Raw genomic sequence first — 24,972 nt, 5'->3', positions numbered from 1 at the left:
AGTTATCAGTTTTAATGTGAGAACTATGGATACTGGCAACTTAACTGTGTCAAGTCTTGGACAGATGACATTTATTCCAACGCAACCTCAGATGGTGGTAACAATGGACACATCCAAGGCGCACCAGGCACTGCATGCAAATGAATTTAGTTCTGCTACCAGCACAATGCATGTCAGTCCTGAGGCTGCTGCTAGTACTGTACACTTGAGTGCTGATTCTGCAGCAGGGTTTATACATGTTAGTGAGGACTCTGAGAGTTTAATTGTTACTGAACCTTCATCAAGGCACATTATCATAAGTGAGGGTCATACCAGTCCACAGACATTCTAATGTAAATGGTTATTAGGAATCTTTATGACAGATTATAGTTTTTTATAGAAAACACTGTATTCAAAAGCATTTAAAAAGTAATACGGGATATTGGCATTCTTGCTCATGAAACATTACATTTTAGGCAAGAAAAGTTAAGTTATAATGGAGCAAAATTTTTTCATATTTGTTTACTTTTCATCATCCACTGTCATTCTTTCAACCATGGAAAGATAACTGTAAGAAGGTCTGATTGTTGAATAAGAAAAATTTATTCATGTGCAGCTAATGTAATGTATGTTCCTCTGAGCTAGATCTTAATAAATTTGTCACAATTTCTGGAAGCAGTGAGAATACTTTTATTTAATCATTTGACGGAATAAGTAAAAAAAATTTTTTTCAACCTGCAGTGCAAAGTAGCTCATCATGGAAGAGTGAAACATTCATCTCTTTTATTCCCATCTCACTTATGGAATAAATTCTTTCCTTAATTTATATATTTCTCTTCAGCTCACTCTTGTTACTCATGCACATTTTTGCTCATTCAACATCAAGACTCTGTACCTCTATAGTTTCACTCCATCCATCCACATTCTCCATCCACATTCTCCTTTGTCCACTTCCTCTTATGAGGATACATACTTTTATTCATTCACATAACATTACCGAATCAACTAAAGCTGGCCAGTTCTAATCTTTATTCTAATCCCACCTGTACCCATCTTTTCATGAAAGTTATTGGTCTGTACTCTGCTATATTTCACAACTCCACATATAACCCTGAAACACCTTATTTCCTCTGTGTGTATGTAACTTCATTCTTGTGTTCACTGAGGCCTTTCTCCCATGCATAACATTAAGTGCAACAACTGTTTTGTATTTTCCTTGCAATGCTTCCTACCTTCATTCCCATCTTGGGTGTCATAACCACTTTTCCTTCATTCATCCACTTTCATGTGTAGCTGTTACCAAGTGTTTATAATTCTCTACTTGCTCTGTTCTATCCCCATTTAACTTGACTTTAGTCTCTTGCTCTCCATCTGTTGATGCACTATATCCTTGCTCTTGAACACAATGATATTGTATTTTCCTCCAAGTTAGTTTCCCATATCTACTCATCCTTGTTTGCAAAAGAAGAGGATGCGTACAATGGCAAACAATAAAATTCATGAAGTCTTCAAAAGGGAATAAAGGATTACAAAGGAGGAGCATGCTGACAGGAGACCTTTTGATCCATAACTAGGTTGGATGAAAAAAATTATAATAATGATAAATAAATAAATAAAAATTATACATACATACATATACCAAGGCTTTTTCCCCCTTTCCAGGGAGGTAGCCAAAAAGGACAAGGCATAAAGTCATTCCCACCCATTCCATCCCTGAAAACACTCCACACCCCTCCACCCTCCCTCCCATCTTAGCACCTCCTAGATGACGGGTCATCCCTGCACCCTGTCCACTGCCCTGGGTCAGAAGCAGTGTCGCAGGACACAGCACATCCACAGCAAGGCCGCTTCATTAAATCGGCGACCCCCCCCTCTCCGTCCCCCCATATAAAGGAGAGGACGGGGAGAAATCCCTTCGGGCTGCATCAAAATTTTTGCTCACACACACTACCTCACCCCCCATTCCACCTCATGCATCACAACATTTTCCATATACAACCATTCTCCATTCACCCGTCTTCTGTCCTCTCCCGTCCTTCCTCAACAGACATTCCCCTCTTCCCCAAAGCCCCCTTCACCCCATCCATCCATCTCATCCTAGGACGTCCCCTCATGTTCACTCCCTCCACATCTGCCTTCCATACCTCCTTTACTAGTCTTTCTTCACTCATTCTTTCCATGTGTCCAAACCATCCTAATATAAATAATGAAATAAATAAATAGGTAAAGATAATAAACAAACAGGTAAATAGTAAATAATAATGAATTGACAGATAATAAGTGGGATGGGTGGGGGGATAAGGGGTGAGGTAGTATGTGTGAAAAAAAATTGACACAGCCCAAAGGGATTTCTCCCCATTTTCTCCTTTTCTGCATGAGGGGACGGAGAGGGGGGTCGCTGATTTAATGAAGCGGCCTTGCTGTGGATGTGCTGTGTCTTGTGAAACTACTTCTGACCCAGGGCATTGGACAAGATACAGGGATGGCCCGTCATCCAGGAGGTGCCAAGATAAGAGGGAGGGTAGAGGGTGGAGCGGAATTGAGTATATTGGGGATTGAATGGGTGGGAATGGTTTTTGCCTTTGTTTTTTGGCTACCTCCCTTGTAAGGGGGAAAAAGCCTTTGGTATGTGTATGCATGATTAGCAAATAAACAGACAAATAGTAACAAATGAATAAATAATATGAAATAAATGGCATTACAGCATCTTGCGTAGGTGTTTATCTAAATGAGTCTTAAAGCTTTGAACTGAACTACATTGCACTGCCTCTGCAGGAAATTTATTCCATTCATTAACTTCATGGTTTGTAAAGTTGTTTCTACCCACTTCCAAATTAAATCTATTTCCTGACAGTTTGAGACCATTATTTCTTGAATAGTCTCAAGTTGGATTGCAATGTGATCCTGGCAATAAATGACTTGGAAAAGAATGTGTAGAATAAGACTGCCCTATTTCATGAGTGTGGTGGACTGTAGAGAAACTGGCAATATTGCCAGGGAAGAAAATGAGTGCAATTTTCACATGTTTGAGACAGGGAGTGAAAAGGGTGGGGATGCATAGTACTTCTTGGGATCCAAGTTGAAAAAAGTCAGTTTTAGGCTGGGGAGGAGAATTGTATCTTATCTGTTGAGTTATGGAAAATCTGTGTGAAAAAATTGGTTCTGTGGGGGTTCAGAATTGTTTTTGATAAAATAATTCATGGGAGAAGTAGAAAACCTGGGTATAAGGGGGAAAAAGGTAAATAGATCTTCATCTTCCTCCTTCCATCTTCCTTCTTATTCAAGGGAAGATGCAAACAATCCTGAGAGAAAGTATTCCAACTGAAAGCTGGTAATAAGTGGAGTGCTACAAGGTTTAGTAATAATACTAGTTGTATTCATTATGTGCTTAATAACACTAAAAAGGATACAATAGTTGTATGTTTACCAGTTATACAAAACTACTGCAAAAAGACAGAGAACAATGAATTGTAGCAATACATGATCTAATGTGATCTAATGTAATGAATGGAGTGAAAGTAGTAGACAAAATATAATATAAACAAATATTGTGTGGCAGAAATGCATGTGCATTCTGATAGAAATGCATAACAGCCAGGTAAGAACAAGAACATGATTGTTCGGGGGGATATTAAGGTAGGACCTAGGACCAAAAAAATAAAGGATTTGAGTCTAATGATCACATGAATATGTTAAAAAAAGCATATGCTTTGTGACATGTATACAACCTTCTCATAGATGATAACATGATACAACTATTCATAACAATATATTGACCAGCCTTGAATATGCAGTGTTGGTTAAGAAAAGAAACGTTCATAGGAATAATCAAAGTTTATAATAACATCACATAAAGAGCCCCAGAACTCCATGGTTAATGATCTGAAATTTAATGAGAGGAAACCCATTTTCTCTCAAGGTGAATCACATCTCTAACTTCCTCTATATCTTTCTTCTGTTAATTCTTATACAGCGTAATCTCAGAAGTTCTTGCAAAGAATCCCCCAAAAGCACATATGCAAGATCCTATATGAGCTTTGCAGTGACGTAGCAATTTCTTTAGTCCAGTGATCTTTAACTTTATATTTAAAATCCTCCCTAAAGGGCATGATCTTACAATTGTGAACCAATTGAATTTTCTCCACCCTTTCACCAATCAGATTCTTTGTTTCAAGTCTTTACAGCAATATTGTTTACTTAGAATAATCTTGAGTCTCTGCATAATTCTCACTTAGGTTACAAAGGAATGTCATATCAGCAAAATGCAAATATACCCTCAAGCTCCTGGGATGTTATTTACAATATTTTATTACCTACACAAAGTGGAAAGCAGACTTAAGTAGCTTGCTCAGGCTGTTATTCACAAACAACCTACCTATAAAATGGAACAACCCATTTTCTACCCCTCTTTCTACCCTCTTTTCTACCAGTCTCTGACAATCACTCTTCAGGCCCATATATGGATCTTGTACAAGAAGAAATAATGTCTATATTGTTTTGGTGCATGTTTCTGTGTCACAAGAAAAAAAAAAAGAGAGAGAGAGAGAGCAGTTACCAGTTATTAGTTTTCTTTATGTAAAAAGTGGAAGAAAAATAGTTCAGGTTGATGAATATCGTGGGGCTGGCCAAAGAGGTGCCACCTCTTTGCGGGAGGCACCTGTAGGTGGAGATGAGGGTATTGATGGGTTTTGAAGTGAAGTAGCAGGGAGATGTTCCTCCCTTGACGTTCATCTTGCAGGATCATCATTTGTTAAGAAAGTTGGAAAACCCTTGGGAGAGAAAAAAAAAAGAGATTTAATCACATTTCAAACATACAAATATATTGAAAATGAGATGGATAGGGTGAAAGGGGCTTTGGATGTAAGAGAAATATCTCAAGCAGGGAAGGGAGAAGGGAAGAAATAGGTGTATGTACAAATGTACTAAAAAAAAAGGGGGAATTGAATCCAGGCAATTGGCAGCAAGCCTGGAATTAAGGATGTCAGGTCACTTCATACACTTTTTTTTTTCTTTTCTTTTTTTTGTAACTGAGCTAGGAATCTGATTTTTTTTTTTACTGAAAATCATGCTCATGATTATAGTCATTCTAACCAAGTTTCATTGAAGTTTGTCAGTAGATACTGTACTTACACAAAAACCTTATTTTATTGTGCAAAAATAATATTCAAACTGCTGCTACTTGGACTTATGTTTTGGCTTTTTTTTTGTAGGAAAGTATTGGGTATGGTTACAATTACACTGGTCAACAACCAAAATGCTTCTGAGACCAGAGTAGTGATTTCCAACTAATTTTAGGTTGCTGATCATGGTTAAAATTGTTTGTTAGCTCTATTTTTCAAGATACACCTACGTGTGTAGGAAAGTGGCAGTTTCTGACAAGTCTATTGAAATAAACATCATGTTAGGATGGAGCCTTTATTGTATTAGTATAACATTTCGCTTATTACAGCTTTTTCAAGTATTTTGAGAAAGCTGCAACAAGTGAAACGTCATGCTAATAAAGGTTCCGTTCACGCATTGTGTTTATTTCTATACACCTACGTGTCACAACAGACTTGCAGCAGTGTGTTTCTTACCACATTCACAGTCTCACTGCCCTGCAGTATTGTTCCAGCAGTCATAGAAGGTGGTTGTGCTGTGCAAGTTTACATTTTGAGGTGAAAGGTAGGTGATTTTCCTAGTCAAACACTTTTTAAACTCATAATGAATAAGCATTGAGCAAGTTAATTATATGCATATGAGGCAGAAACATGGAACATAAGAGAGGAGGAGTTTGAATGTATTTGAGATGAGGTGCCTGAGAAGTATAATAGGAGTTACTAGGCTGGATAGAATAAGAAACGAGGAGGTGAGGAGGGGAATGGGGATGGAAAGGAAGTTGGAAGATAGGGTTGATGAAAGAGTACTGGGATGGTTTTGACACGACACATGGAAAGAATGAGTGAAGAAAGATTAGTGTGGAAGGAGTGAACATGAGGGGGCGACCTAGGATGAGATGGATGGATGGAGTAAAAGGGTCATTGGGAAAGAGGGAAATGTCTGTTCAGGAAAGATGGGACAAGACAGAAGATAGGGGTGAATGGAGAATGGTTGTGTATGGATGATGCTGTGATGCATGAGGGGCTCTCGTCTTCAGCAGTGGAATCTCCTAGCAGCTGATGTGAAAATTTAAAAAATTTGTCACCGTCAGCAGCAGTTCGACAATGATGTTTTCATAATGGAAGATGATTTAGTGGCCTGCAACAATATTAATGGTCTGATGGAAACACTTGGCATCGAATACAAACCCAGACACTGGAGGCTGTTCATTGATTCATCAAAAACGAGTCTGAAAGGTGTCTTGCTACATAATAGCAAGAGTAAACCATAATTTTTTGTGGGCTATGCACTACATATGAAAGAAATTTATGAGAATATAAAGCATATGTTGCAATGCATAAAATATGATGAACATCAATGGCAGTTCTGTGGTGACTTAAAGGTTGTTGCTCTTGTGATGGGCTTGCAGGGTGGATACACCAAGTACTGCTGCTTTCTGTGTGAATGGGACAGCTGCGCAAGAGGTTCCCACTATATCATGAAGGACTGGCCACCTCATCAGTCATTGGAGCCTAGGATGGAAAATGCTCAACATCCACCTCTCATTGAACCTAACAATATTTTGCTACCACCACTACACATAAAACTGGGGCTCATGAAAAACCTTGTAAAAGCTATGCACAAATCTGGTCTGGGATTCAAGTAATTAACATCTAAATTCCCCTCACTGACTGATGCCAAGATAAAAGAGGGAGTTTTCATTGGTCCTCAGATTTGAGAGCTTCAAGAAGGTGATTTTGAATCAGCCTTTCATGGGGAGGAGAAAGCTGCTTAGGAAGCATTCAAGTTAGTGGTGAGGGGATTTTTCGGAGACAGAAGGGAAGGAAACTATGAAGAATTGGTGGAAAACTCATCAAAGCTTACAAGAACATGGGATGTAACATATTTAAAATCCACTTTTTGGACTCGTATTTAAACTTTTTTCTAGCAAACTGTGGGGCAGTGAGTGATGAACATGGTGAAAGGTTTTGCTAAGGTGTTTCAACCATGGAAAAGTGGTAACAGGGTACAAGTGATGATTATTCAACCCTCTATAAGCATTAAGCAAAATGGCAGAGAGTAGATGTGGATTAGAGTTTAAGATATAATGACACATACTGTTCATTATAATAAAATAATCAAATGTTACATACTGAGTATCTAATAACCTATAGCAAAGAAGCATTTTTCTAGGTGATATTTTTATTTAGTGCCTGAAAATACATGAAAATTAACTAATCTCATTTAAGAAGGGCAATGGGCAAGATGCAGGGATGACCCATCATCCAGAAGTAGCCTAAATGAGACTGAGGAAGGGGTGGTAAATGGGAGTGGAATGGGTAGGGATGAGGTGGGTGGGAATGGAATAATGCCTTTTGACTTTGGCTTCTTCCCTTGTAAGGGGGAAAAAGCCCTTGGGAATATATATGTATATATGTATTTAAGAAGCACAATTAAAAAAGAAAAATTGTTGACCAATGTTCTTAACATACTAAACATGTGTAGGTTCAATGGTTATTTCTTGCTCTATTGATATATATAGGGAGTGGTTTCTATGCCTTTTTCTTTTTGGCTACCCCTCATGTAGGGGGAAAAAGCCTTTGGTATATGTATGTGTATGTATGTATTGATATATTTACCTCAGAATTTTTTAACTAAGTGAATATAAGGTTATCCACATAGGAAAAATAACAATGTGATTACAAGTTATTTGGAAATTTGTAAACAATAGTGGATATTGAAAAGAATCTCAAATCATCAAAGGAGTGTATATTTGCCTCAGAGAAAACAAACAAGATTCTAGGACTGATTATGCAGTCTTTTGATTGTGAAAGGCCATCTGTCATCAACAATTTACTGTATATAAATTGTTATTTCATCCACATTTGGAATATGCTGTATCTGTATGGTCACTGAATCTCATTAAAGACATTGACAGAATGGAAAAAGTACAATGGGGAGCCACAAAACTGATTACATATATTAGAAATATGAAAATTGATTAAAACATATGAATCTATTTCCCCTTAAAGTGTTGACTAAGGGGTGATTTGATACAGGTTTTTAAGGATATAAAGGGAATTGACAACATCATAAGTGATGAAATTTTCACACTGAATGCAAATCAGACAAGAAATAATGGTGTCAAACTGTCAGGAAGTAGATTTAATTTGGAAAGTGGGTAGAAACAACTTCAACCATGTAGTAGATTAATGGAATAAATTTCCTGCAGAGGTAGTGCAATGTAGTACAGTTCAAAGTTTTAAGATTTGTTTAGATAAACATTAAGAAATAAGTTGTAATGCCTGCCATTAAATTTTATTTTATTTATTTATTATTTATGTTTATTTTTATATTTTATTATTTATTCATTTACTACTTATAAGTTATTCCCTGTTCATTTATTATTATTATTTATGTGTTTGTGAGGAGAGTGGGGGTGGAAAAGGAGTTGGGAGATAGGGTTGATGAAAGAGTATTGGGATGGTTTGGACATATGGAAAGAATAAGTGGAGAAAAATTAATAAAAGAAGTGTGGAAGGCAGAGGTGTAAGGAGTGAACAGGAGGGGCAACTGAGGATGAGATGGATGGATGGGGTAAAAGGGGCATTGGGAAAGAGGTGGATGTCTGTTGAGGAAGGAAGGGAGAAGACAAGATAGGGGTGAGTTGAGAATGGTTGTATGTGGATGATGCTGTGATGCATAGAAGGGATGTGTGGGTTTAGGGAATGGTTATGTGTGAATAATATTTTGACAGTCCAAAGGGATTTCTCCCCATCTTCCTTTTCTGCATGAGGGGATGGAGAGGAGATGTTGCTGTTTAAATGAAGTGGCCTTGCTGTGGATGTGCTGTGTCTTGTTGCATTGCCTCTGACCTAGGGCAATGGACAAGATGCAGGGATAATTTGTCATCCATGAAGAGCCAAGAAAAGAGGGAGGAAGGGAGGGGTGATGAATGGGAGTGGAGTGAGGATGAAATGGGTGGGAGTGGAATTATGCCTTTTGACTTTGGCTACCTCGATTGTAAGGGGGAAAAAGCCCTTTTTATATGTATATATGTTGTTTATTATTTATTATGATCTTTTTATTTAATTAATAGTCAGTTGCAAGCACAGGCTATGGACAACAGAAGGAAACTTTAATCACAGTTTACAAACAATTCATGATAACCACACTTGACCATGCTCCGACAGCATCATTTTCAACAGTGAAATAAAGAACTATAGACATCTTACAAACTATACAAAATAAAGCATTGAAAATAACAGGATGCATCAAAACCACTGCTATAGAACCCTTGCACATAGAAACCAAAATCTTTCCCATAGAACACATATGGCTTTTTCCCACTTACAAGGGAGGTAGCCAAAACCTAAAGGCATAATTTCACTCCCACCCATTTTATCCCCACCCACTCCACTCCCATTCACCACCCCTCCCTCCCTCCCTCTTTTCTTTGCTCCTCCTGGATGACTGGTCATCATCCCTGCATCTCACCCATTGTCCTAGGTCAGAAGCAATGCAGAAAGACACAGCACATCCACAGCAAGGCCACTTCATTTAACTGGCAACCCCCCTCTTTGTCCCCTCGTGCAGAAAAAGAGAAGACAGGGAGAAATCCCTAACATCATTCACACATAACCACTCCCTAACCCTTGATCCCCCATGTACTCCCTTTTATGCATCACAGCATCATCCACATACAACCATTCTCAACTTACCTCTCTCTTCTGTCTTCTCCCTTCTTCAACAGACATTCTCCTCTTTCCTAATGTCCCTTTTACCCTATCCATCCATCTCATCCTCAATCACCCCCTCCTGTTCAGTGTTCACTCCATCCACTTCTGCCTTCCACAGTTCTTTTACTAATGTTTCTTCACTCATACTTCCAATGTGTCCAAACCATCCCAATACTCTTTCATCAATCCTACCTCCCAGCTCCTTTTCCACCCCTGCTCTCCTCTTCACCTCATTTCTCACTCTATCCAGCTTAGTAACCCCGACCATACTTCTCAGGCATTTCATCTCAAGCACTTCTCTTATGTTCCATGTTTCTGCCCCATACTGTGCTGTCAGCACAATCACCCTTTCATATAATCTCTTTGCATCCATTCCCAAATTTGAATTTTTCATTACATAAGAATAATAGGTACACACACAAGAACCCTGAATGCTACTCACTCATTACATTACATCACACAGGCACAACCATATTCATTACTTTTTTTTTTTTTTTTTTTTTTTTTTTTTAAATTTTCACATTCTTACAATTTGTTTTTCATAAGCCGTGTATGATTTTTCTTTCAGAAAAACTCAAAATGCTCACCAGCATGGGACCATTTTGATAAGGTATTAGATGAGGATGGGAATATAGTCAAAGTACATTGTAACATCTGTGACAGATTTTTGGTGTATTCAAATAACACATCGGGAATGATTTTACATCTTCGGGCAGTACACAATATCAAAATACAACCCAAGTCAGTAATTGCAGAAGAAATAGAGGTAAGGAAATTTTTCTTTGGATGTTGGTATTTTGTAATGTCGCCTAAAGTTCTGGTTTAGAAAGCATAATCTTCAGTATCTTTCAATTCGGCCAATTTGTAGTAATATAGAAATTGTGGAGCATGAACTATAAAGGTAAGACTGATTACTATTATCAATCTTTTTGTATTGAAAGTGTTTACCGGTTGGGTCCTGTGTCATTGGACAGTCCTTCCTTCAAAGCCTTGTTGTTGTTGTTGTTGAGTAGTCTACAGTGTCAGTGAGTTGTGACACTGAAGTCACAGAAGGAACTGGTCATTCTTGGTCTCCTACCAGAGGTCCTCCACAGTAAATGTTACGTTCATGCATGTGCTGCTAGTGCAGAACAGTTGGTATTTATGTGTGTGCTTGGTATTTATATGCATGAATGTTAAGCAGCATGGCAAAATGGACATGTGTCTTCTTATGTGTGGAAGTAGGTACTGTAGTTGTTGTTGTTCCCTAGACTGTTTGGTCAAGCAGTCTTGTCTCCCTGAGCAGTGCCATGGCTGGAAAGGGGTTTTCCCACAAATCCCTTATGGAGTGTGTATTATGTTGTTGGCATGCATGATTATGTACAATGCAGTCTTCCTTATGTTGGGTATTATGGGGGGTGTTGCATCCTGGACAGTTATCTGCAATGCAGTCATCCAGCCTCTTCTGGTACCTTAGAAGGGCTGGGTGGTGGTTGCACTGTAGTCTGGCCAGGTGGACTCTGTCCTTTTGAGGGAAAGAGGATTTAAAGGGATGGATATCAGAGGGTCTGGGATGCAACAATCTCTTGTCTCTCAGTTTCTTGATAGAACATTGAGTGATATGATTATGGATATGCTTCTGGAAGCTGGTGTCTGGTGGTTGTGGAGGAAGGAAAGAAAGTACAGTATTTGTGTGTGATATAGGTATTTGGGTGTTGTTTTGATGTTTTTTGTTGTGTGTGGGTGTTCTGCTATGTAGTGTAGTGGGTGTGCTATGTTTGTGTCCCTCTCATGTCAAGATGATCCTTGACTTTGAGGACTTTTATTTCATGGTGTAAATGGTCTGTAGGTGTTTTGTATTTGTGCAGCCTGTAATTATCTTTAGGGCTTCATTTTGTATGCTCTGTAGGGTGTTGCGATATGTCTTAGTAAAAATTAGGAGCCCATGCAGGGCTCATATAACTCATCACTAAACATATGCATTGTTTGTCCTGCAATTGAATTAAACACATTGTCATGTGTTGTTTGAATGATATGGATTTATTGTATGTTATGCCAAGAATCTTGGGTGTATGTATGTTGGTATGAGAGTTGTTGATAAAGAGGCATGGTGTGTTGTGGCAGTGTCTATATTGTGGAACTACCCCTCAACCCCAAGAGTTGGGAGCCAAATAGCCACAAGAAATCCCTTGCTACCTGATCTTATGCGAGTTGCACCATTCCCTTGAAGTAGGTAGTTTGAAACTAAGCTGAATAATCCTCTTCCCTACACCAGGGTCACCAAAATATAGCTTGTGGGGTCAGTTCATCCAGCTCAGCACTGCACTCTACACAGAAAATAAAGTAGAATGTTGAATGCAGCCCATCCTCATCATTCTCTCAGCTGTCTGGTCCACTGAAAAGTTTGGTGACCTCTGCCCTAAACTAATTCATTTGATTGAACTATTTATATGCAGAAATAGTTTCTGGTATATTTAATGCAATTTTTATTTTACTTTACTTATTTGTTATTCATATATATATATATATATATATATATATATATATATATATATATATATATATATATATATATATATATATATATATATAGTAAAATTCCTTTTATCAGACCTTGGTGTAACCTACCCTAGAACGGATGTTTGGGAAAGTCGGATGTTTAGATGTACACTAAAAGATTAAAAAAAAATATATATACGGATTTGAGATATTTTCACCTATTTATGGTACAATAAAGCATAATAAACAACACTGAAATTGAACTTTTATCTGACTTGGGACATTGAAGAAAAAAGTCGGATGTTTGGACTAGTCAGATGTTCAAAGGTTGGATAAAAGAAATTTTACTGTACTGTGTGTGTGTGTATATATATATATATATATATATATATGTATATATATATATATATATATATATATATATAAAAATATATATATATATATATAATTTCTTTTCTTTCTTTTTAGAGGCCTGCAAAACGATTTGAGAATTGGGAGTATTTTGAAGAAGTGTATGATGAGAAAGGAGAAATAGTTAAAGTGAAATGTACAATATGTGAGCAACTTCTTTCATATCGAAACAACACTTCAGGCATGATGAGACACCTAAGGGAAATTCATAAAAAGAAATTAACTTCAAGGATGTTTACTGATGAACTTGTGGAGGCAAGTACTGATTAAAGTATCCAGAATAATATCAGCTTTGTGCAGTCAATATTTTTAGGATTTTATTGAAACTCTTACACACCAATCATGCAAATTTCTTTTATTATTGGAGATTAATATCTGCTTATAAAGGAATGCTGATTACCTTTAACTTCTATCCCTCCTTTCTACTACCCTCAAATTTTGTTTTTATCATCTTCATGCATTCACCTTTTTGTGCAATAATGTCCCCAAAGATAGATGAAGTGGTTGTTGGTGATGAAATATAACGAATTCTCATGTTCAGTGTTCATACTTGATTTATTGATTATTTAACCCACTTAGTAATATAGTATTGATTTTTGTTGACAAACATCTGACAAATTCATTCAAGGGAGGTGCCTAAATTAGTTTAGAACCTGTTTAGAGGAGGATAAGCCCCGGTATTGGATAGAATGATGTGGCATTTGGCACAACAAAATCTAAAATTTACACAGTGGTATTGATGGGTTAAGCCATCTATCAATAGTATTTAGTAGAATCAAATCTTTCAAAATCTAAAATTTGCACAGTGGTATTGATGGGTTAAGTCATCTATTAATAGTATTTAGTAGAATCAAATCTTTCTTGTCTCAGGTTCATGCAGAGCCTTTTGAAACAGATCCATCAATTGAAAACATTGTTATGAAAGAAGAAAATAACTATCAGGTAAGAAATTATGTATTATTATTTTCTGTTCTCTTTTTGAGATTTATAACAACTATCTATCCAGAAGTTTCACAATAATTTCTCTTTTGTAAGAATAGATTAATTGAGCTCTTGCAAAATTTCTTTAGATGTTTCTAAGGCAATCAACAACTTTGAGTCATTTTGAAAATGTTTATGATGGGAAAGGCATCATGATCAAGGTGCACTGTACAGTACTCATTGTGGTTGAACCTTTACTTCGGAGAAAAATAAAAACACCTAAGGGTTGATCCAACACCTTCGGGCTCTAACATGCCAATATCTTATATCCCACAGATGAAGATGAATTTGATTTGGTTAGTAATTTCAATGGTTTGAGTGGTTTGGCATGGTCTGTATTTCATGGTGTTCTTGATGTTTCATAATATCTGCTTCATCTTTGGTTGACAAGGTGCTAAGATGAGAGGGATGATGTATGGGTTTTGGGTGTGTGTAGGATGGTTGTGTGGAAGATATAGGCTTTGTCTTGGTTCTCCTAGTTAGGGGAAAGACCTTTAGGTATGTATGTATGTAAGTATGTATGTATGTATATATGTATGTTTCAACCTTTGGAATATTTTATTTTTCTGGGATCAGTGACAGGTACCTGCATTTAGTGGCCCTTTGAGATAGGCATTGTAAATTATCATTTCCCTGCCATCAACACCCTCACCTTCATCTGAAGAAAAAGAAGCAGGATGAGGAAAAGGCCTAGGAGTAATGATAATCGTTATGATCTCGAGTTTCATTCAATCAATCTGGGACATTGGTTCTCTCCTGCAGGTTATCAACCCCAAGGTAACTGGCCACAGTCACTGGGTTGGCCTGTAGGGCACTCAGAAACGCAACATTTATATTGTATAAAGTGTTTGAGTATTTGGCAGTACAAGAGGGTATATTCTCTATTGTCTCTGTGATGAGTAACTGTGGGGATATGGTGTCTGCCACCAGGTTTATCTTGCGTGTAGGTGATCTAGGGTGATTCTTATGTGCTTTAAAAGGAGTTTCTCCTCTGTTTAGTATGAATTTATTGGTCTTGAATTAAAATTTGGGCAGTGATTTGTGTGTACATGTTTCTGTAAGATTATATGGGGTGATGGATCTTTGTATAAGAGATTTGTGAGTAACATCCTGAAGGTATATATATATGTATTCTTTTTTTTATCATGTGGGCTGTAGTTGTGTCATGTATTTATCCAGTTGTGTTTTCCTTCTCATTTGCTTATGGTGTTTTGTACATACATACACCAAAGGTCTTTTCCCCCATATAAGGGGGTTAGCCAAATTAAAACTTACATATTGAATCCTATAACACCCCAACCCACACCACCCACCCACCCCTGTTTTAGCTCCTCTTGGATGAAGGGTCATCTCCATTCCCCACCATACTCCTTAGATCAAGAGTGTGCCAAGGTACAGCACTTCCACAACAGGAGTCAGTAGTCAGAGCCAGTTTCCACTCACTGCTTCATCATATGGCAGCCCTTCTCCTTACCCTTTCAAAATAAATCAGTAATGATTTGATTTGATTGATTTGGTTTAATGTCACAAACTCCCCCTATCAGGAGGCTAGGATGGTGCCCCTTCCAGAGGACTTTGTAGCATGGACTGTAATGAACCATACCCTGGGTTCAACTTTGGGGTTTGAACTACCTTCCCCTTGACCTTCACTGCAAATAATGATGCCCTGACCTACTCAGCCATGATAATAAAAAAAGAACATGCCATTGGGCTGCATCATCCTTTCCTCTATCTATAATCTCCCCCTCACTCTTACTCTTCAATATTCCTGATAGATGGATGGCAGAACCCATCATTCCCTTTACCTCCATGTGGAGGTGCAACCCCTCAGGACTGGTATTTGGTCACTGAACTGGACCCAAGATTCCACCTTATCTTAAGAAACACAACAACCAGCAGCTACTCCCTACTTTCTATTGCATTCAGACAGTGGCAGAAATAGTCCCATATTAATACAACACAGACAATAGTCTAAAGTTTTTATTCTGGAGAGATCTCTGGGAGGGTTTAACCTCTTCACTCCGGGGCACATCGCACGTCTGGCAGCATTAGCTGCCCGACGTGCGATGTTGCGTCATAATAATCGCATTATAAAAAATAAAGTCAGTGCTCAATTGTTCGTTCTCTTTCACCCATGTATTTTGATAACCATAGAAAATATGATGAAGCCAGTTTAGAGAGAATGGAAGTTACGTAGGTACGACTACAATAAATATAATCAAGATGGCGACGTCGGCATCATCGAGTACCCACTTGCTCCTCATGCCGCCTACATAGGCGTCACCGTATGGAAGTGGTTAAAGACCATTGCCAGCCAGTGTGAGGCTATGGGGTTCCTGTCAATGAAACTTGAAGCAACAATTATGATTATGCACTTTCTCTTGCTTGCATGATGAGCATTCTCCATGCATCCTGAGCTCGTTTTGGAGAAACAGTTGTATAGGATGTTGTACGTTTGCTTTGGCTATGTTTTCTTGGGGGTTGTTTTTACGGCTTCATGAATAATTGGTGGGTTCATTTTTTATTTATCTTTTATAATTTTCTTTGTTTTCCAAATTTGTTTTTTCATCTTCGGGTGTGTTTCCATCTTACTTGCTAGTAGGAGGATAGAAGTTGTCACTTGTTTTCAGATCTCAAGTGAAAAAAAGGAGAAAAAATAGTTGAATGAGAAAGACCTTGGGCCTAATCTGGAACCTGAGTGCCATTCTCTCTGGACTGCATCTCCAGATAGAGGGGAGGGTGTTGATGGGCTTTGGAGATGGGTGGTGGGAAGATGGTTCTGTGTGACATTCAGAGCCATTACATGCCTAAGTGGTGCCCCAGGGCAAAGTTCTCAGTGATGGACTCCCCCTTCACCACTCTGCCAGGACTACAAACCAACTGAGCATGGAATGGAAAAGAAAATGTAGATATTTTGAGTCAGACTTAATAATTTTTTCATGTAGACATTTTAGCTATTGGCTTGTGAGATAATTCAACAAATTTAAACTTTTGTATTTAATGTTCCTATTGCAGGAAGGATAAGGGGAAACATTTTCATATTTTGTTTATTATAAACCAAAAATTGTCAGTTGTGGGAAGATATTCAGGGCTTCTTTGACTTCTTTTTTATTATCATTATTTTGTCAGCCTTTACATTTTTTAGGAATGTCCCCTGTAGAGCCACAGAGAGAAGGATGCCTGGTCCCAATCCCTGTCCCATTTTTCTCGCCTCTTATGATCCAAGTGGAAATACTTGGTGGCAGCATTCTTTTCCCCCCACCACAGGGTAGGCAAAACAAGGAAATGAAATTCAGAGAAATGGTACAGGACAGCAACAAGGGGTTGGGGGACAGCATAATGGAGGGACAGTAGCAGTATAATAAAAGTTTCATCATTTCTCTGTGAGCAGAGTCCTCCTCTATCACAGACAAAATGATGTGTGGCTCTGGTCCATAGGGGTGCCCCATATAGACCCTAAAGTATCAACTGCATGCTACTTTGCCATAACAACATGCAGCCAATACCCAGACGGGAAGGTGCCAAGGAGGTACCAGGAGGTGCCAAGATAAGAGGGAGGGTAGAGGGTAGAGGGGAGTGGAATGTATTTAGGGATGGAATGGGTGGAAATGGTTTTTATGGATTTTTCTTTTTGGCTACCTCCCTTGTAAGGGGGAAAAAAGCCTTTGGTATATGTATGTACGTATTTTGTCAGCCTTGTGGGGGGCAAGTCTTGGCTAGAATTACTGCCCCTGGGCATGTGACTCTCCCCCCCCCCCCTCCATGTGAGGGCCCTGATGACAACCATCGTGCATAACCACCAGTTGGAGGTACTTATCATAGGTCCTATCTAAGAGCATTTATCAGCAAATACTGTACAACCTTTCGCCAATTGTCGTGTGGATGTGGGTTTCCAGTAAATGAAACTTGGGTTTACAGTTGATTAATTCAACACATTATTGTTTTTGTACATACATGTGGATGTGCTGTGATTGTTTTTATGATTTTGGTTTTTATTTGATGGCTCATTATTTAATTCTTTCACTTGTTCATTTACTTGTTTATTCATTCACTTCTTCATTTATTTATTTAGATATTCAGTTGTTCATCATTTATTTATTTAGATATTCATTCACTTGTTCATTTATTTATTTAATTATTCATGCACTTTTTCATTTATTTAGTTGTTCATTTATTATTTACTTATTTGCTTGTTTTCAGATGACTCTGGAAGTTACAGAGATGTTGGATGGTAGTGGAAAAGTTGTGGAGAAAGAGATCACAGATGAGGTGGGTATTAAAGCTTAACTTCAGAAGGGAACATTTTATTGTATTTGTGTGGAACTTTACTTTGGTTATTTGGTGTGTAGAAGGAATGTATGTACTTATCTACTTATAGTATACAGGATAAGAACTATGCTCATGAGGTCCCAAAGCTGTGATTCCATTGGTCAAATTTAACTAGGCCTTTGGCTGTAATCAGACTAAAACTTATTAGTTGCCATATGTGGGTAAAAAGGGAACATCTGTTGAGCATGGAAGGGAGAGGGCAAGAGATAGATACGAGTAGAGAATGGTTTTGAATGGATGATAAAATGATCCAGATGAAAGGGATTTCCTCTTGTCTTCTCTGTATTTGTCATGGTTAGATGAGGGGGTCACCACATAATTAAGTGGTAAACCTGCTTCAGTTATCATGCCCTACTGTGGTGAAGGTGCTGTGTCTTGTTGCACTACTGCTTCTGACCTGGGTAGTAGACAAACGGACAGGTATGTCCCTTCATTCACAAGGAGCTAAGATAAAAGAGAAATCAAATGGGTGTGAGATGGCTAAAGGGTGGGTGTATGCCTTCGTTGGCCACTTTCTTTATGAGGCTCTTCCTTTCGGCTTCCTTCATAGTTCAAATCTCCACTCCATACAGTACCATGGGCACAATCACTCCCTCATACAGCCATCCCATTGTATTCATCCCCAAACACCAATTTCTCATAACACATGGTCCTCTCAGACATTTACTTGGCTCCTTTACTTCCCCCACCTACTGCCACACACACCCCCATGCATTTAAAACACTGCTTCCTCCAGTAAAAAGGTACTTAGATAGAAGAAGAAAGGATAAGTACTTAAAAATGTAATTTTCGCAGGAAAATTAATTTTTCCCTCATACAAACCTGAGGTACTCCTTACACTAGGAGGAAGCCCTTCAGTGGTACAAAAGTGATTATAACCTTTCTGTCTCCACTCCAGGGAACAGAAAGGGGTGCACTTCAAAGTGAGGGGAATGTATAGGGGTCTGGTCAACATAGTCTTAGCACACTAGATTTTCCTTACAGCGGTTTCCCAGGCTAGATAACAACTTCCTTCCCTCCTAAGTCCGAGTCTCCTAGTGTAAGGAGTACCGAAGAGTTTGTATTCTTCGGAACAAATGTAATTTTCGCAGGAAAATTAATTTTTCCCTGATACAAACCTGAGGTACTCCTTACCTTTAATGGCCCTCCTCAACCACCCCTCTAAACAGTTCCTTCTCCTTGCCTGACAACCTTGTGCTTAATTCATACCTGGCTCAGAGAATGGTTATAGTGTGCGAGACTTGTGGTGGAGGGCAAGGCCCCCCCCCCCTTGCCCCAATGGGGCCCCTTACTGAGGATAAGCGTTGCCCAGACCCACAGAGTGAGGATTTTAATTTCGTAGTAGAAATATTCGCGCTACGCGAGAGTATCCTTTCTTGCTTCTTTTTAGGTGCCAAACCATATGTTAGTAGTTGAACCAGTTGGAAAGGTTGAGAGTTTAGATGTCTCATCTGTTAAGGTTTGTAAGATTGCAATACATACATATAACAGAAAGCCCATTTCCCTTATAAGGGAGGATAGCTAAGTCAAGTTTGAAATAGACTTCCAAATTCTGTACTAGACCAGACTCTCAGACATCAACCCAACAGAGAAATCACACTCCATCCCCCACCCCTTCCCTTCCTTTCATCACAGTATCATCTATACACAGCCATTCTCCACTCACTTGCTTTCTTCCTTCCTTGCTCAACTGATATTCCCTTCTTGCTCAACACCTCTGCCCTCCACACCTCTTTTACTAATCTTTCTTCTCTCATTCTTTCTATGTGTCTAAACCATCCCAGTACTCTTTCTAGACAGCAACACAAAATCTTTACTGAGGAACTTATGGGCTGAACTGGTGGGTGTAGCTAGTTTCATAGGACTGTGGGTCTCCTGTAAAAAAAATAGGGCAGTGGAATGATTGATATTTCTCCATGTCTTTCTTTCCTTGGGCCTGCCACAATTTCATCTTGTCCACATTTCTTACTCTTCTTTTGCCATTAACATGTGTATATATGCTAGTCATATTAGTCTATATAGCATAACTCTCTGTGGGAAGAACTTGTGGACTGTTGTCTGTGTTGTATTAGTGTGGGAATGTTTTTGTGTCGCTGGATCAAAGTGATAAATGGAGGGGAGCAGTTACCAATTGTCAATTGTCCATGTGTGAACAAATATGAGAAATATAGTTGAAGTTGATAAAGTGTCAGCTCCTCAGGGCTACACCTCCTGATAGACATAATGGGATTGATGTGTTTTGAAAATGGGCAGATTTGCTGTGTGACAATGAAAAGAAGCCCAACAGTGTTTCCTTTTCTATACAGACAAAGTCAAGAAAATCAAGTACTTGGGACCATTTTGCAGAAGTACAGGATAAAAATGGACGAAAGGGAGTGCAGTGCAAGTATTGCCAAAATTTTTTATCTTTTGACAAGAACACCTCAGGAATGATTCGGCACTTGCAGTCCAACCACAACATTCATTTGAAGGATCAAATGTATCAAGCTTCGGATGTGGTAACTTCATTTGTTAAGAGTTTAAAGACATTGTTTTTATATTGGCAGCATGTTTTACACAGTTGATATACATAAAAAGAACTTCCCAGCAGTGACTGTTACCTGTTCCAGCAGTCCAAATACATAGGGCAAAAGTGATAGCTTTGACTGCCAGACACCTCTTGGCCTAGGCTCCTCACTATCTCATGTGATTGAATACTGTAATGAAATACAATGTTTATGTTTCCACTATAAGAGATTGTGACTGATACATGAACTTTTATCATCTTACAGCTGACGTTGGAACTATCTGCAATACTTGATGACATTGGCCAGATTCAGGAACGAACAGTGGAAGACAAAGGAGTAAGTGTTTGAAATCTTTTATATTCTTAGGAAAAATGATCTTGTGTCCTATGGAATGTAGTTACCTAAATGTGATGTATGGAGATGAAGCTAGGTTAACGGTGTTCCATTTCTATTACTCCATTTACCAGACTTTACCGTAAATTAGTTATTGGTGTCTGCTTGAAGTATTTCTTGTAAATGGTTTCACAGATTGATACATCTATGTGGAAAACTATGCCTTTTAACATATTTTAAGCTGTGAATTTTTGTTTCTCATGTAAGTGAGGGTCTGAGAATAAGTGTGTTTGTATATACAGTTTGGTTTGATTTGAGGTTTGTCAATTTGTATATACAGTTTGGTTTGATTTGAGGTTTGTCAATTTCAGTTGAGGCCTTTTTCAGGTGGTTTTCCAAAAATACCCAAGGCGATCTCAAACGTGGGATCATTTTGAGAAAATATTCAAGGACGATGGCAGTATTTATAAAGTTAAATGTCACCACTGTGATCAGGTCATAAGTTTCCCAAACAACACCTCGGGAATGGTCAGACATTTGCGACTCGTCCATGATATTCATCATTTTGGAAGCCAGATGTTAACTACAGAACCAGAAGTAAGTATAGCTCCTCATGTTATCATTCATGACAATATTGTGTACTGTCACCAGTGTATTAACAAGATTTAGTGAAGGATAAAACAGTGTTTTACTATTGGCACTGTTTTTGTTGTACATTTGAGATGGGTGAGGGGTGATGGTGGTGGTGGGTTGAAGGTGAATTTAATGGGTGAAATCAATCCACCTTTGTCTTCCACACCTCTTTTACTAGTCTTTCATCACTCATTCTTTCCATGTGTCCAAACCATCCCAATACTTTTTTCATCAACCCTATCTCCCATCTCCTTCTCCACCCTTGCTCTCCTACTCACCTCATTTCTCACTCTATCAAACCTTGTATTCTTTACCATACTTTTCAGACATTTCACCTCAAACGCACTTAAACTCTTCCTCTCGTATGTTCCATGTCTCTGCCCGATACAATGCTGTCAGCAGAATCATCCCTTCATACAATCTCCTTTTAGCATCCATTCTCATATGCCTACTTATCATTACACTTTTTAATCCCCCAAAAGCATTTACTTGCTTCTCTCAGTCTACATTCTACCTCCACCTCCACTTATCCTTTTCCTGCCACATTCACTCCCACGTATCTAAAGTTATCCACTTCCTCCAGCATTAATGCTCACTTGCAATTTGCTGCCATCCTCTCCCCTTGTACATCTCATCACCTTATTTTTACCCACACCTTCAAATTCCTCCTTTTGCACACCTTCCCAAACTTCATCATTAATTTCCGTAATCCCTCCTCTGATCCTGCTACTACAACTGCAGTGTCATCAGCAAACAACAACTGGCTAATCTCCCATTTTTCTCCATTTTCTTTAATCATCTCCAATTCCCTACCCATTACCCTTGCATTTACCTAACGCACCATCCCATCCATGTTCACATTGAACAGCCTTGGCAACATGACTTCTCTGACACAGTCCCACCTTTACCTCAAACTACTTGCTCTCTTCATTTCTGATTCTAACACAGGCTCTGCTATTCTTGTAAAACTCTTGATTGGTCTTAATGTCTTTCCTCCTATCCTATATATCTTAAAAAAACCTCCCACAATATCTTTCTGTCTACCCTGTTATAAGCCTTTTCCAAATCCATAAAGGCCCAAAAAATATCCTCACCCTTTGCTAAAGCTTACCACAAAAATCTGATCCACGCAACCTCTACCTTTCCTAAACCCACACAGTTCCTCACCAATTACTCCGTTCCTCCCAATCAAAACTCTACCACCCAATAAACTGATCCCTCTGAAACTACTACACTTACATTTCTCCCCTTTTTCTATGTAAAGTAGAACTATACAGGCACTCCTCCAGTCTTCCAGCACTCAACCCTTTTGTAGATGAACATTAACAACCTCACCAGCTGGTTCACCATCACTGTACCTCCCTTTTTTTTTAGACACTCCACATGACACCCATCTAACTCAGGTGCCTTACCTGCTCTCATCGTTTTAATAACTGCTTTCACCCAAGAAAAGAGGAAGGGAGGGGTGCTGAATGGGAGTGGAGTATGTGCGGATGAAATGGGTGGCAGTGGATTTATGTCTTTTGACTTTGGCTATCTCCCTTGTAAGGGGGAAAAAGCCTTTGGTATATGTATGTACCTCATCTTTTCTTATTTCTCTCCCATTTCCCTCATTCATCACTGTAATTTTCTTAGCTCCTCCCACTGCAACTACCTTTCCCTCCCTATCGTCCTTCACATTCAGCAACTCGCTAAAATACTTTGCCCATCTTTCTCGTTTCACTGTCTCTTCTATTATCATCCCTCCATCTGGACCTTTTACATTTTCTTCTCTACTTGATTCACCTCCCCTTCCTCTCTTGATTTCCTTCCAAAACATCTTTTTATTACTTTCAAAATTTTCTGTCATACTCTTACCCCGTTTCACATCTGCTCTCCTTTTTGCCTCCTTTATCATGTTTTACTTCTCTTTTCTTTGTACCTCTCATATGTTTCATCCTGTTTTGCAACCAATCTGTGAATACTTGTTGTTTATATATATATGAGGAGAACAGCAGGAGTGGAAAAGGAGATGACAGACAGGGCTGATGAAAGAGTATTGGGATGGTTTGGACACATGGAAAGAATGAGTGAAGAAAGATTAGTAAAAGGTGTGGAAGGCAGAGGTAGAGGGAGTGAATTTGAAGGGATGACCGAGGATGAGATGGATAGATGGGGTGAAGGGGCTTTGAGCAAGGAAGGGAGAAGGCAGGAGATAGGGATGAGTGGAGTGTGTGTGTTTATAAATGGTGCTGTTATGCAATGAAGGGAGGGACAAGGGATGGGGCAGGTAGGTCCTTATGTGTGAATGATATTTTGACACAGCCTGAAGGGATTTCTCCCAGTTTTCCCCTTTTCTGCATGAGAACAGAGTGGGGTTGCCAGTTGGGTGAAACAGTCTTGCTGTGGATATGCTGTGTCTTACTGCATTGCTTCTGACATAGGGCAGTGGGTGGGATGCAGGAATGACCTGTCATCCATCAGGAGCCGAGATGAGGAGGAAAGGGTGGTGGAGGGGAGTGGCATGGGTAGGAGTAGGTACATGCCTTTGGCTTGGCTACCTTTCTTGTAAGGGGGGGAAAAAGCACACACACACACAAAAGGCCCTTTTCCTCTTACAAAGGGGTGTCCATGTCAAAGTACACACCCACTTCATGATGATTGATGAGATTTGGTTCAACATCACAAACTCCTGTCTGTAAGTAGGTTAGGATACTCCTTGTAGAGGAAGTTGTAGTGTGAAACATTGATGAACCATGCCCTTGGTTCAGTTTCTCCATTGGCATGATTTGTACCACTATCCCCTCGACCTTTACTGCAAATAATGATGAAAAAGACAAAAACAAAAAAAAAATCATGGATGAAGGAACACCCATCTCCCATGACACAGCATAGTTCAAAGGCAATGCAGCAAGGCACAGTGCTTCCACAGCAGGGCCCTGTAGCTGGAGAAGTGTGCCCCACTACTTCATTATTCAATTGGGGACCATGAATCTTCTGCAAGAAAGACCTGGAGTTATGGATTGATTGCTTATGTTTTTTTTTTTTTCCTCCAAAAATGATGGGTTTGGTTAATTAATTTTCAGATGACACTAGAACTCTCTGCCTCACAGGATGGGTTCACGGAGACAACACGAAAACATTCAGTAGAAAGTAAAGTAAGTGTTAAGTCTAGCCTTTCATGGCACATTTATGAATATTTATGAAAGTATATTTTATGAAAGATAGTGCCTGAAGACTAAGGTTGTGTACTAATGAGCCAGTATTTCAGAAGCAGGGAAAGCGGTCAGCAGCTTGGGACCATTTCAAGAAGATGTGGAATGAGAAGCAAAAAGTACACAAAGTCAAATGTAACCATTGCCATGATATTATGAGCTTCCCAAACAACACCTCGTCAATGATTAGACATTTGCGGGATGTACATGGTATCAGAGTTCCTACCAAGACTGGTTTCTTTAGAAGAACAGAGGTGAGATATGTTTGTGTAGTGATATGTATTCATATTGTTACAGCATCAAACATCA

At 38.9% G+C, this 24,972-nt stretch overlaps 1 protein-coding gene across 4 annotated transcripts in view; it reads left to right on the top strand.

Moving 5' to 3' along the window:
- The window catches only part of LOC143024909 (uncharacterized), a 49,934-nt gene that overhangs the window by 13,986 nt on the left and 10,976 nt on the right, over positions 1 to 24,972 (top strand). For 3 of the 4 annotated variants that reach the window (XM_076184346.1, XM_076184348.1, XM_076184347.1), the window contains 9 exons: positions 10,366 to 10,563; positions 12,744 to 12,941; positions 13,557 to 13,628; positions 17,868 to 17,936; positions 20,303 to 20,494; positions 20,768 to 20,839; positions 21,224 to 21,433; positions 24,535 to 24,606; positions 24,720 to 24,917. In XM_076184346.1, the coding sequence (XP_076040461.1) occupies positions 10,366 to 10,563; positions 12,744 to 12,941; positions 13,557 to 13,628; positions 17,868 to 17,936; positions 20,303 to 20,494; positions 20,768 to 20,839; positions 21,224 to 21,433; positions 24,535 to 24,606; positions 24,720 to 24,917 (1,281 nt within the window). The remainder of the gene's footprint in view (positions 1 to 10,365; positions 10,564 to 12,743; positions 12,942 to 13,556; positions 13,629 to 17,867; positions 17,937 to 20,302; positions 20,495 to 20,767; positions 20,840 to 21,223; positions 21,434 to 24,534; positions 24,607 to 24,719; positions 24,918 to 24,972) is intronic. The other variant, XM_076184349.1, reaches the window with a different exon arrangement.

Source organism: Oratosquilla oratoria, chromosome 4 (assembly GCF_046742065.1).
Source record: "Oratosquilla oratoria isolate Oo_2021 chromosome 4, ASM4674206v1, whole genome shotgun sequence".
NCBI lineage: Eukaryota > Metazoa > Arthropoda > Malacostraca > Stomatopoda > Squillidae > Oratosquilla > Oratosquilla oratoria.
Note: the sequence above shows the minus strand (reverse complement) of the source record. Positions and strands in the feature narration are given on the sequence as shown.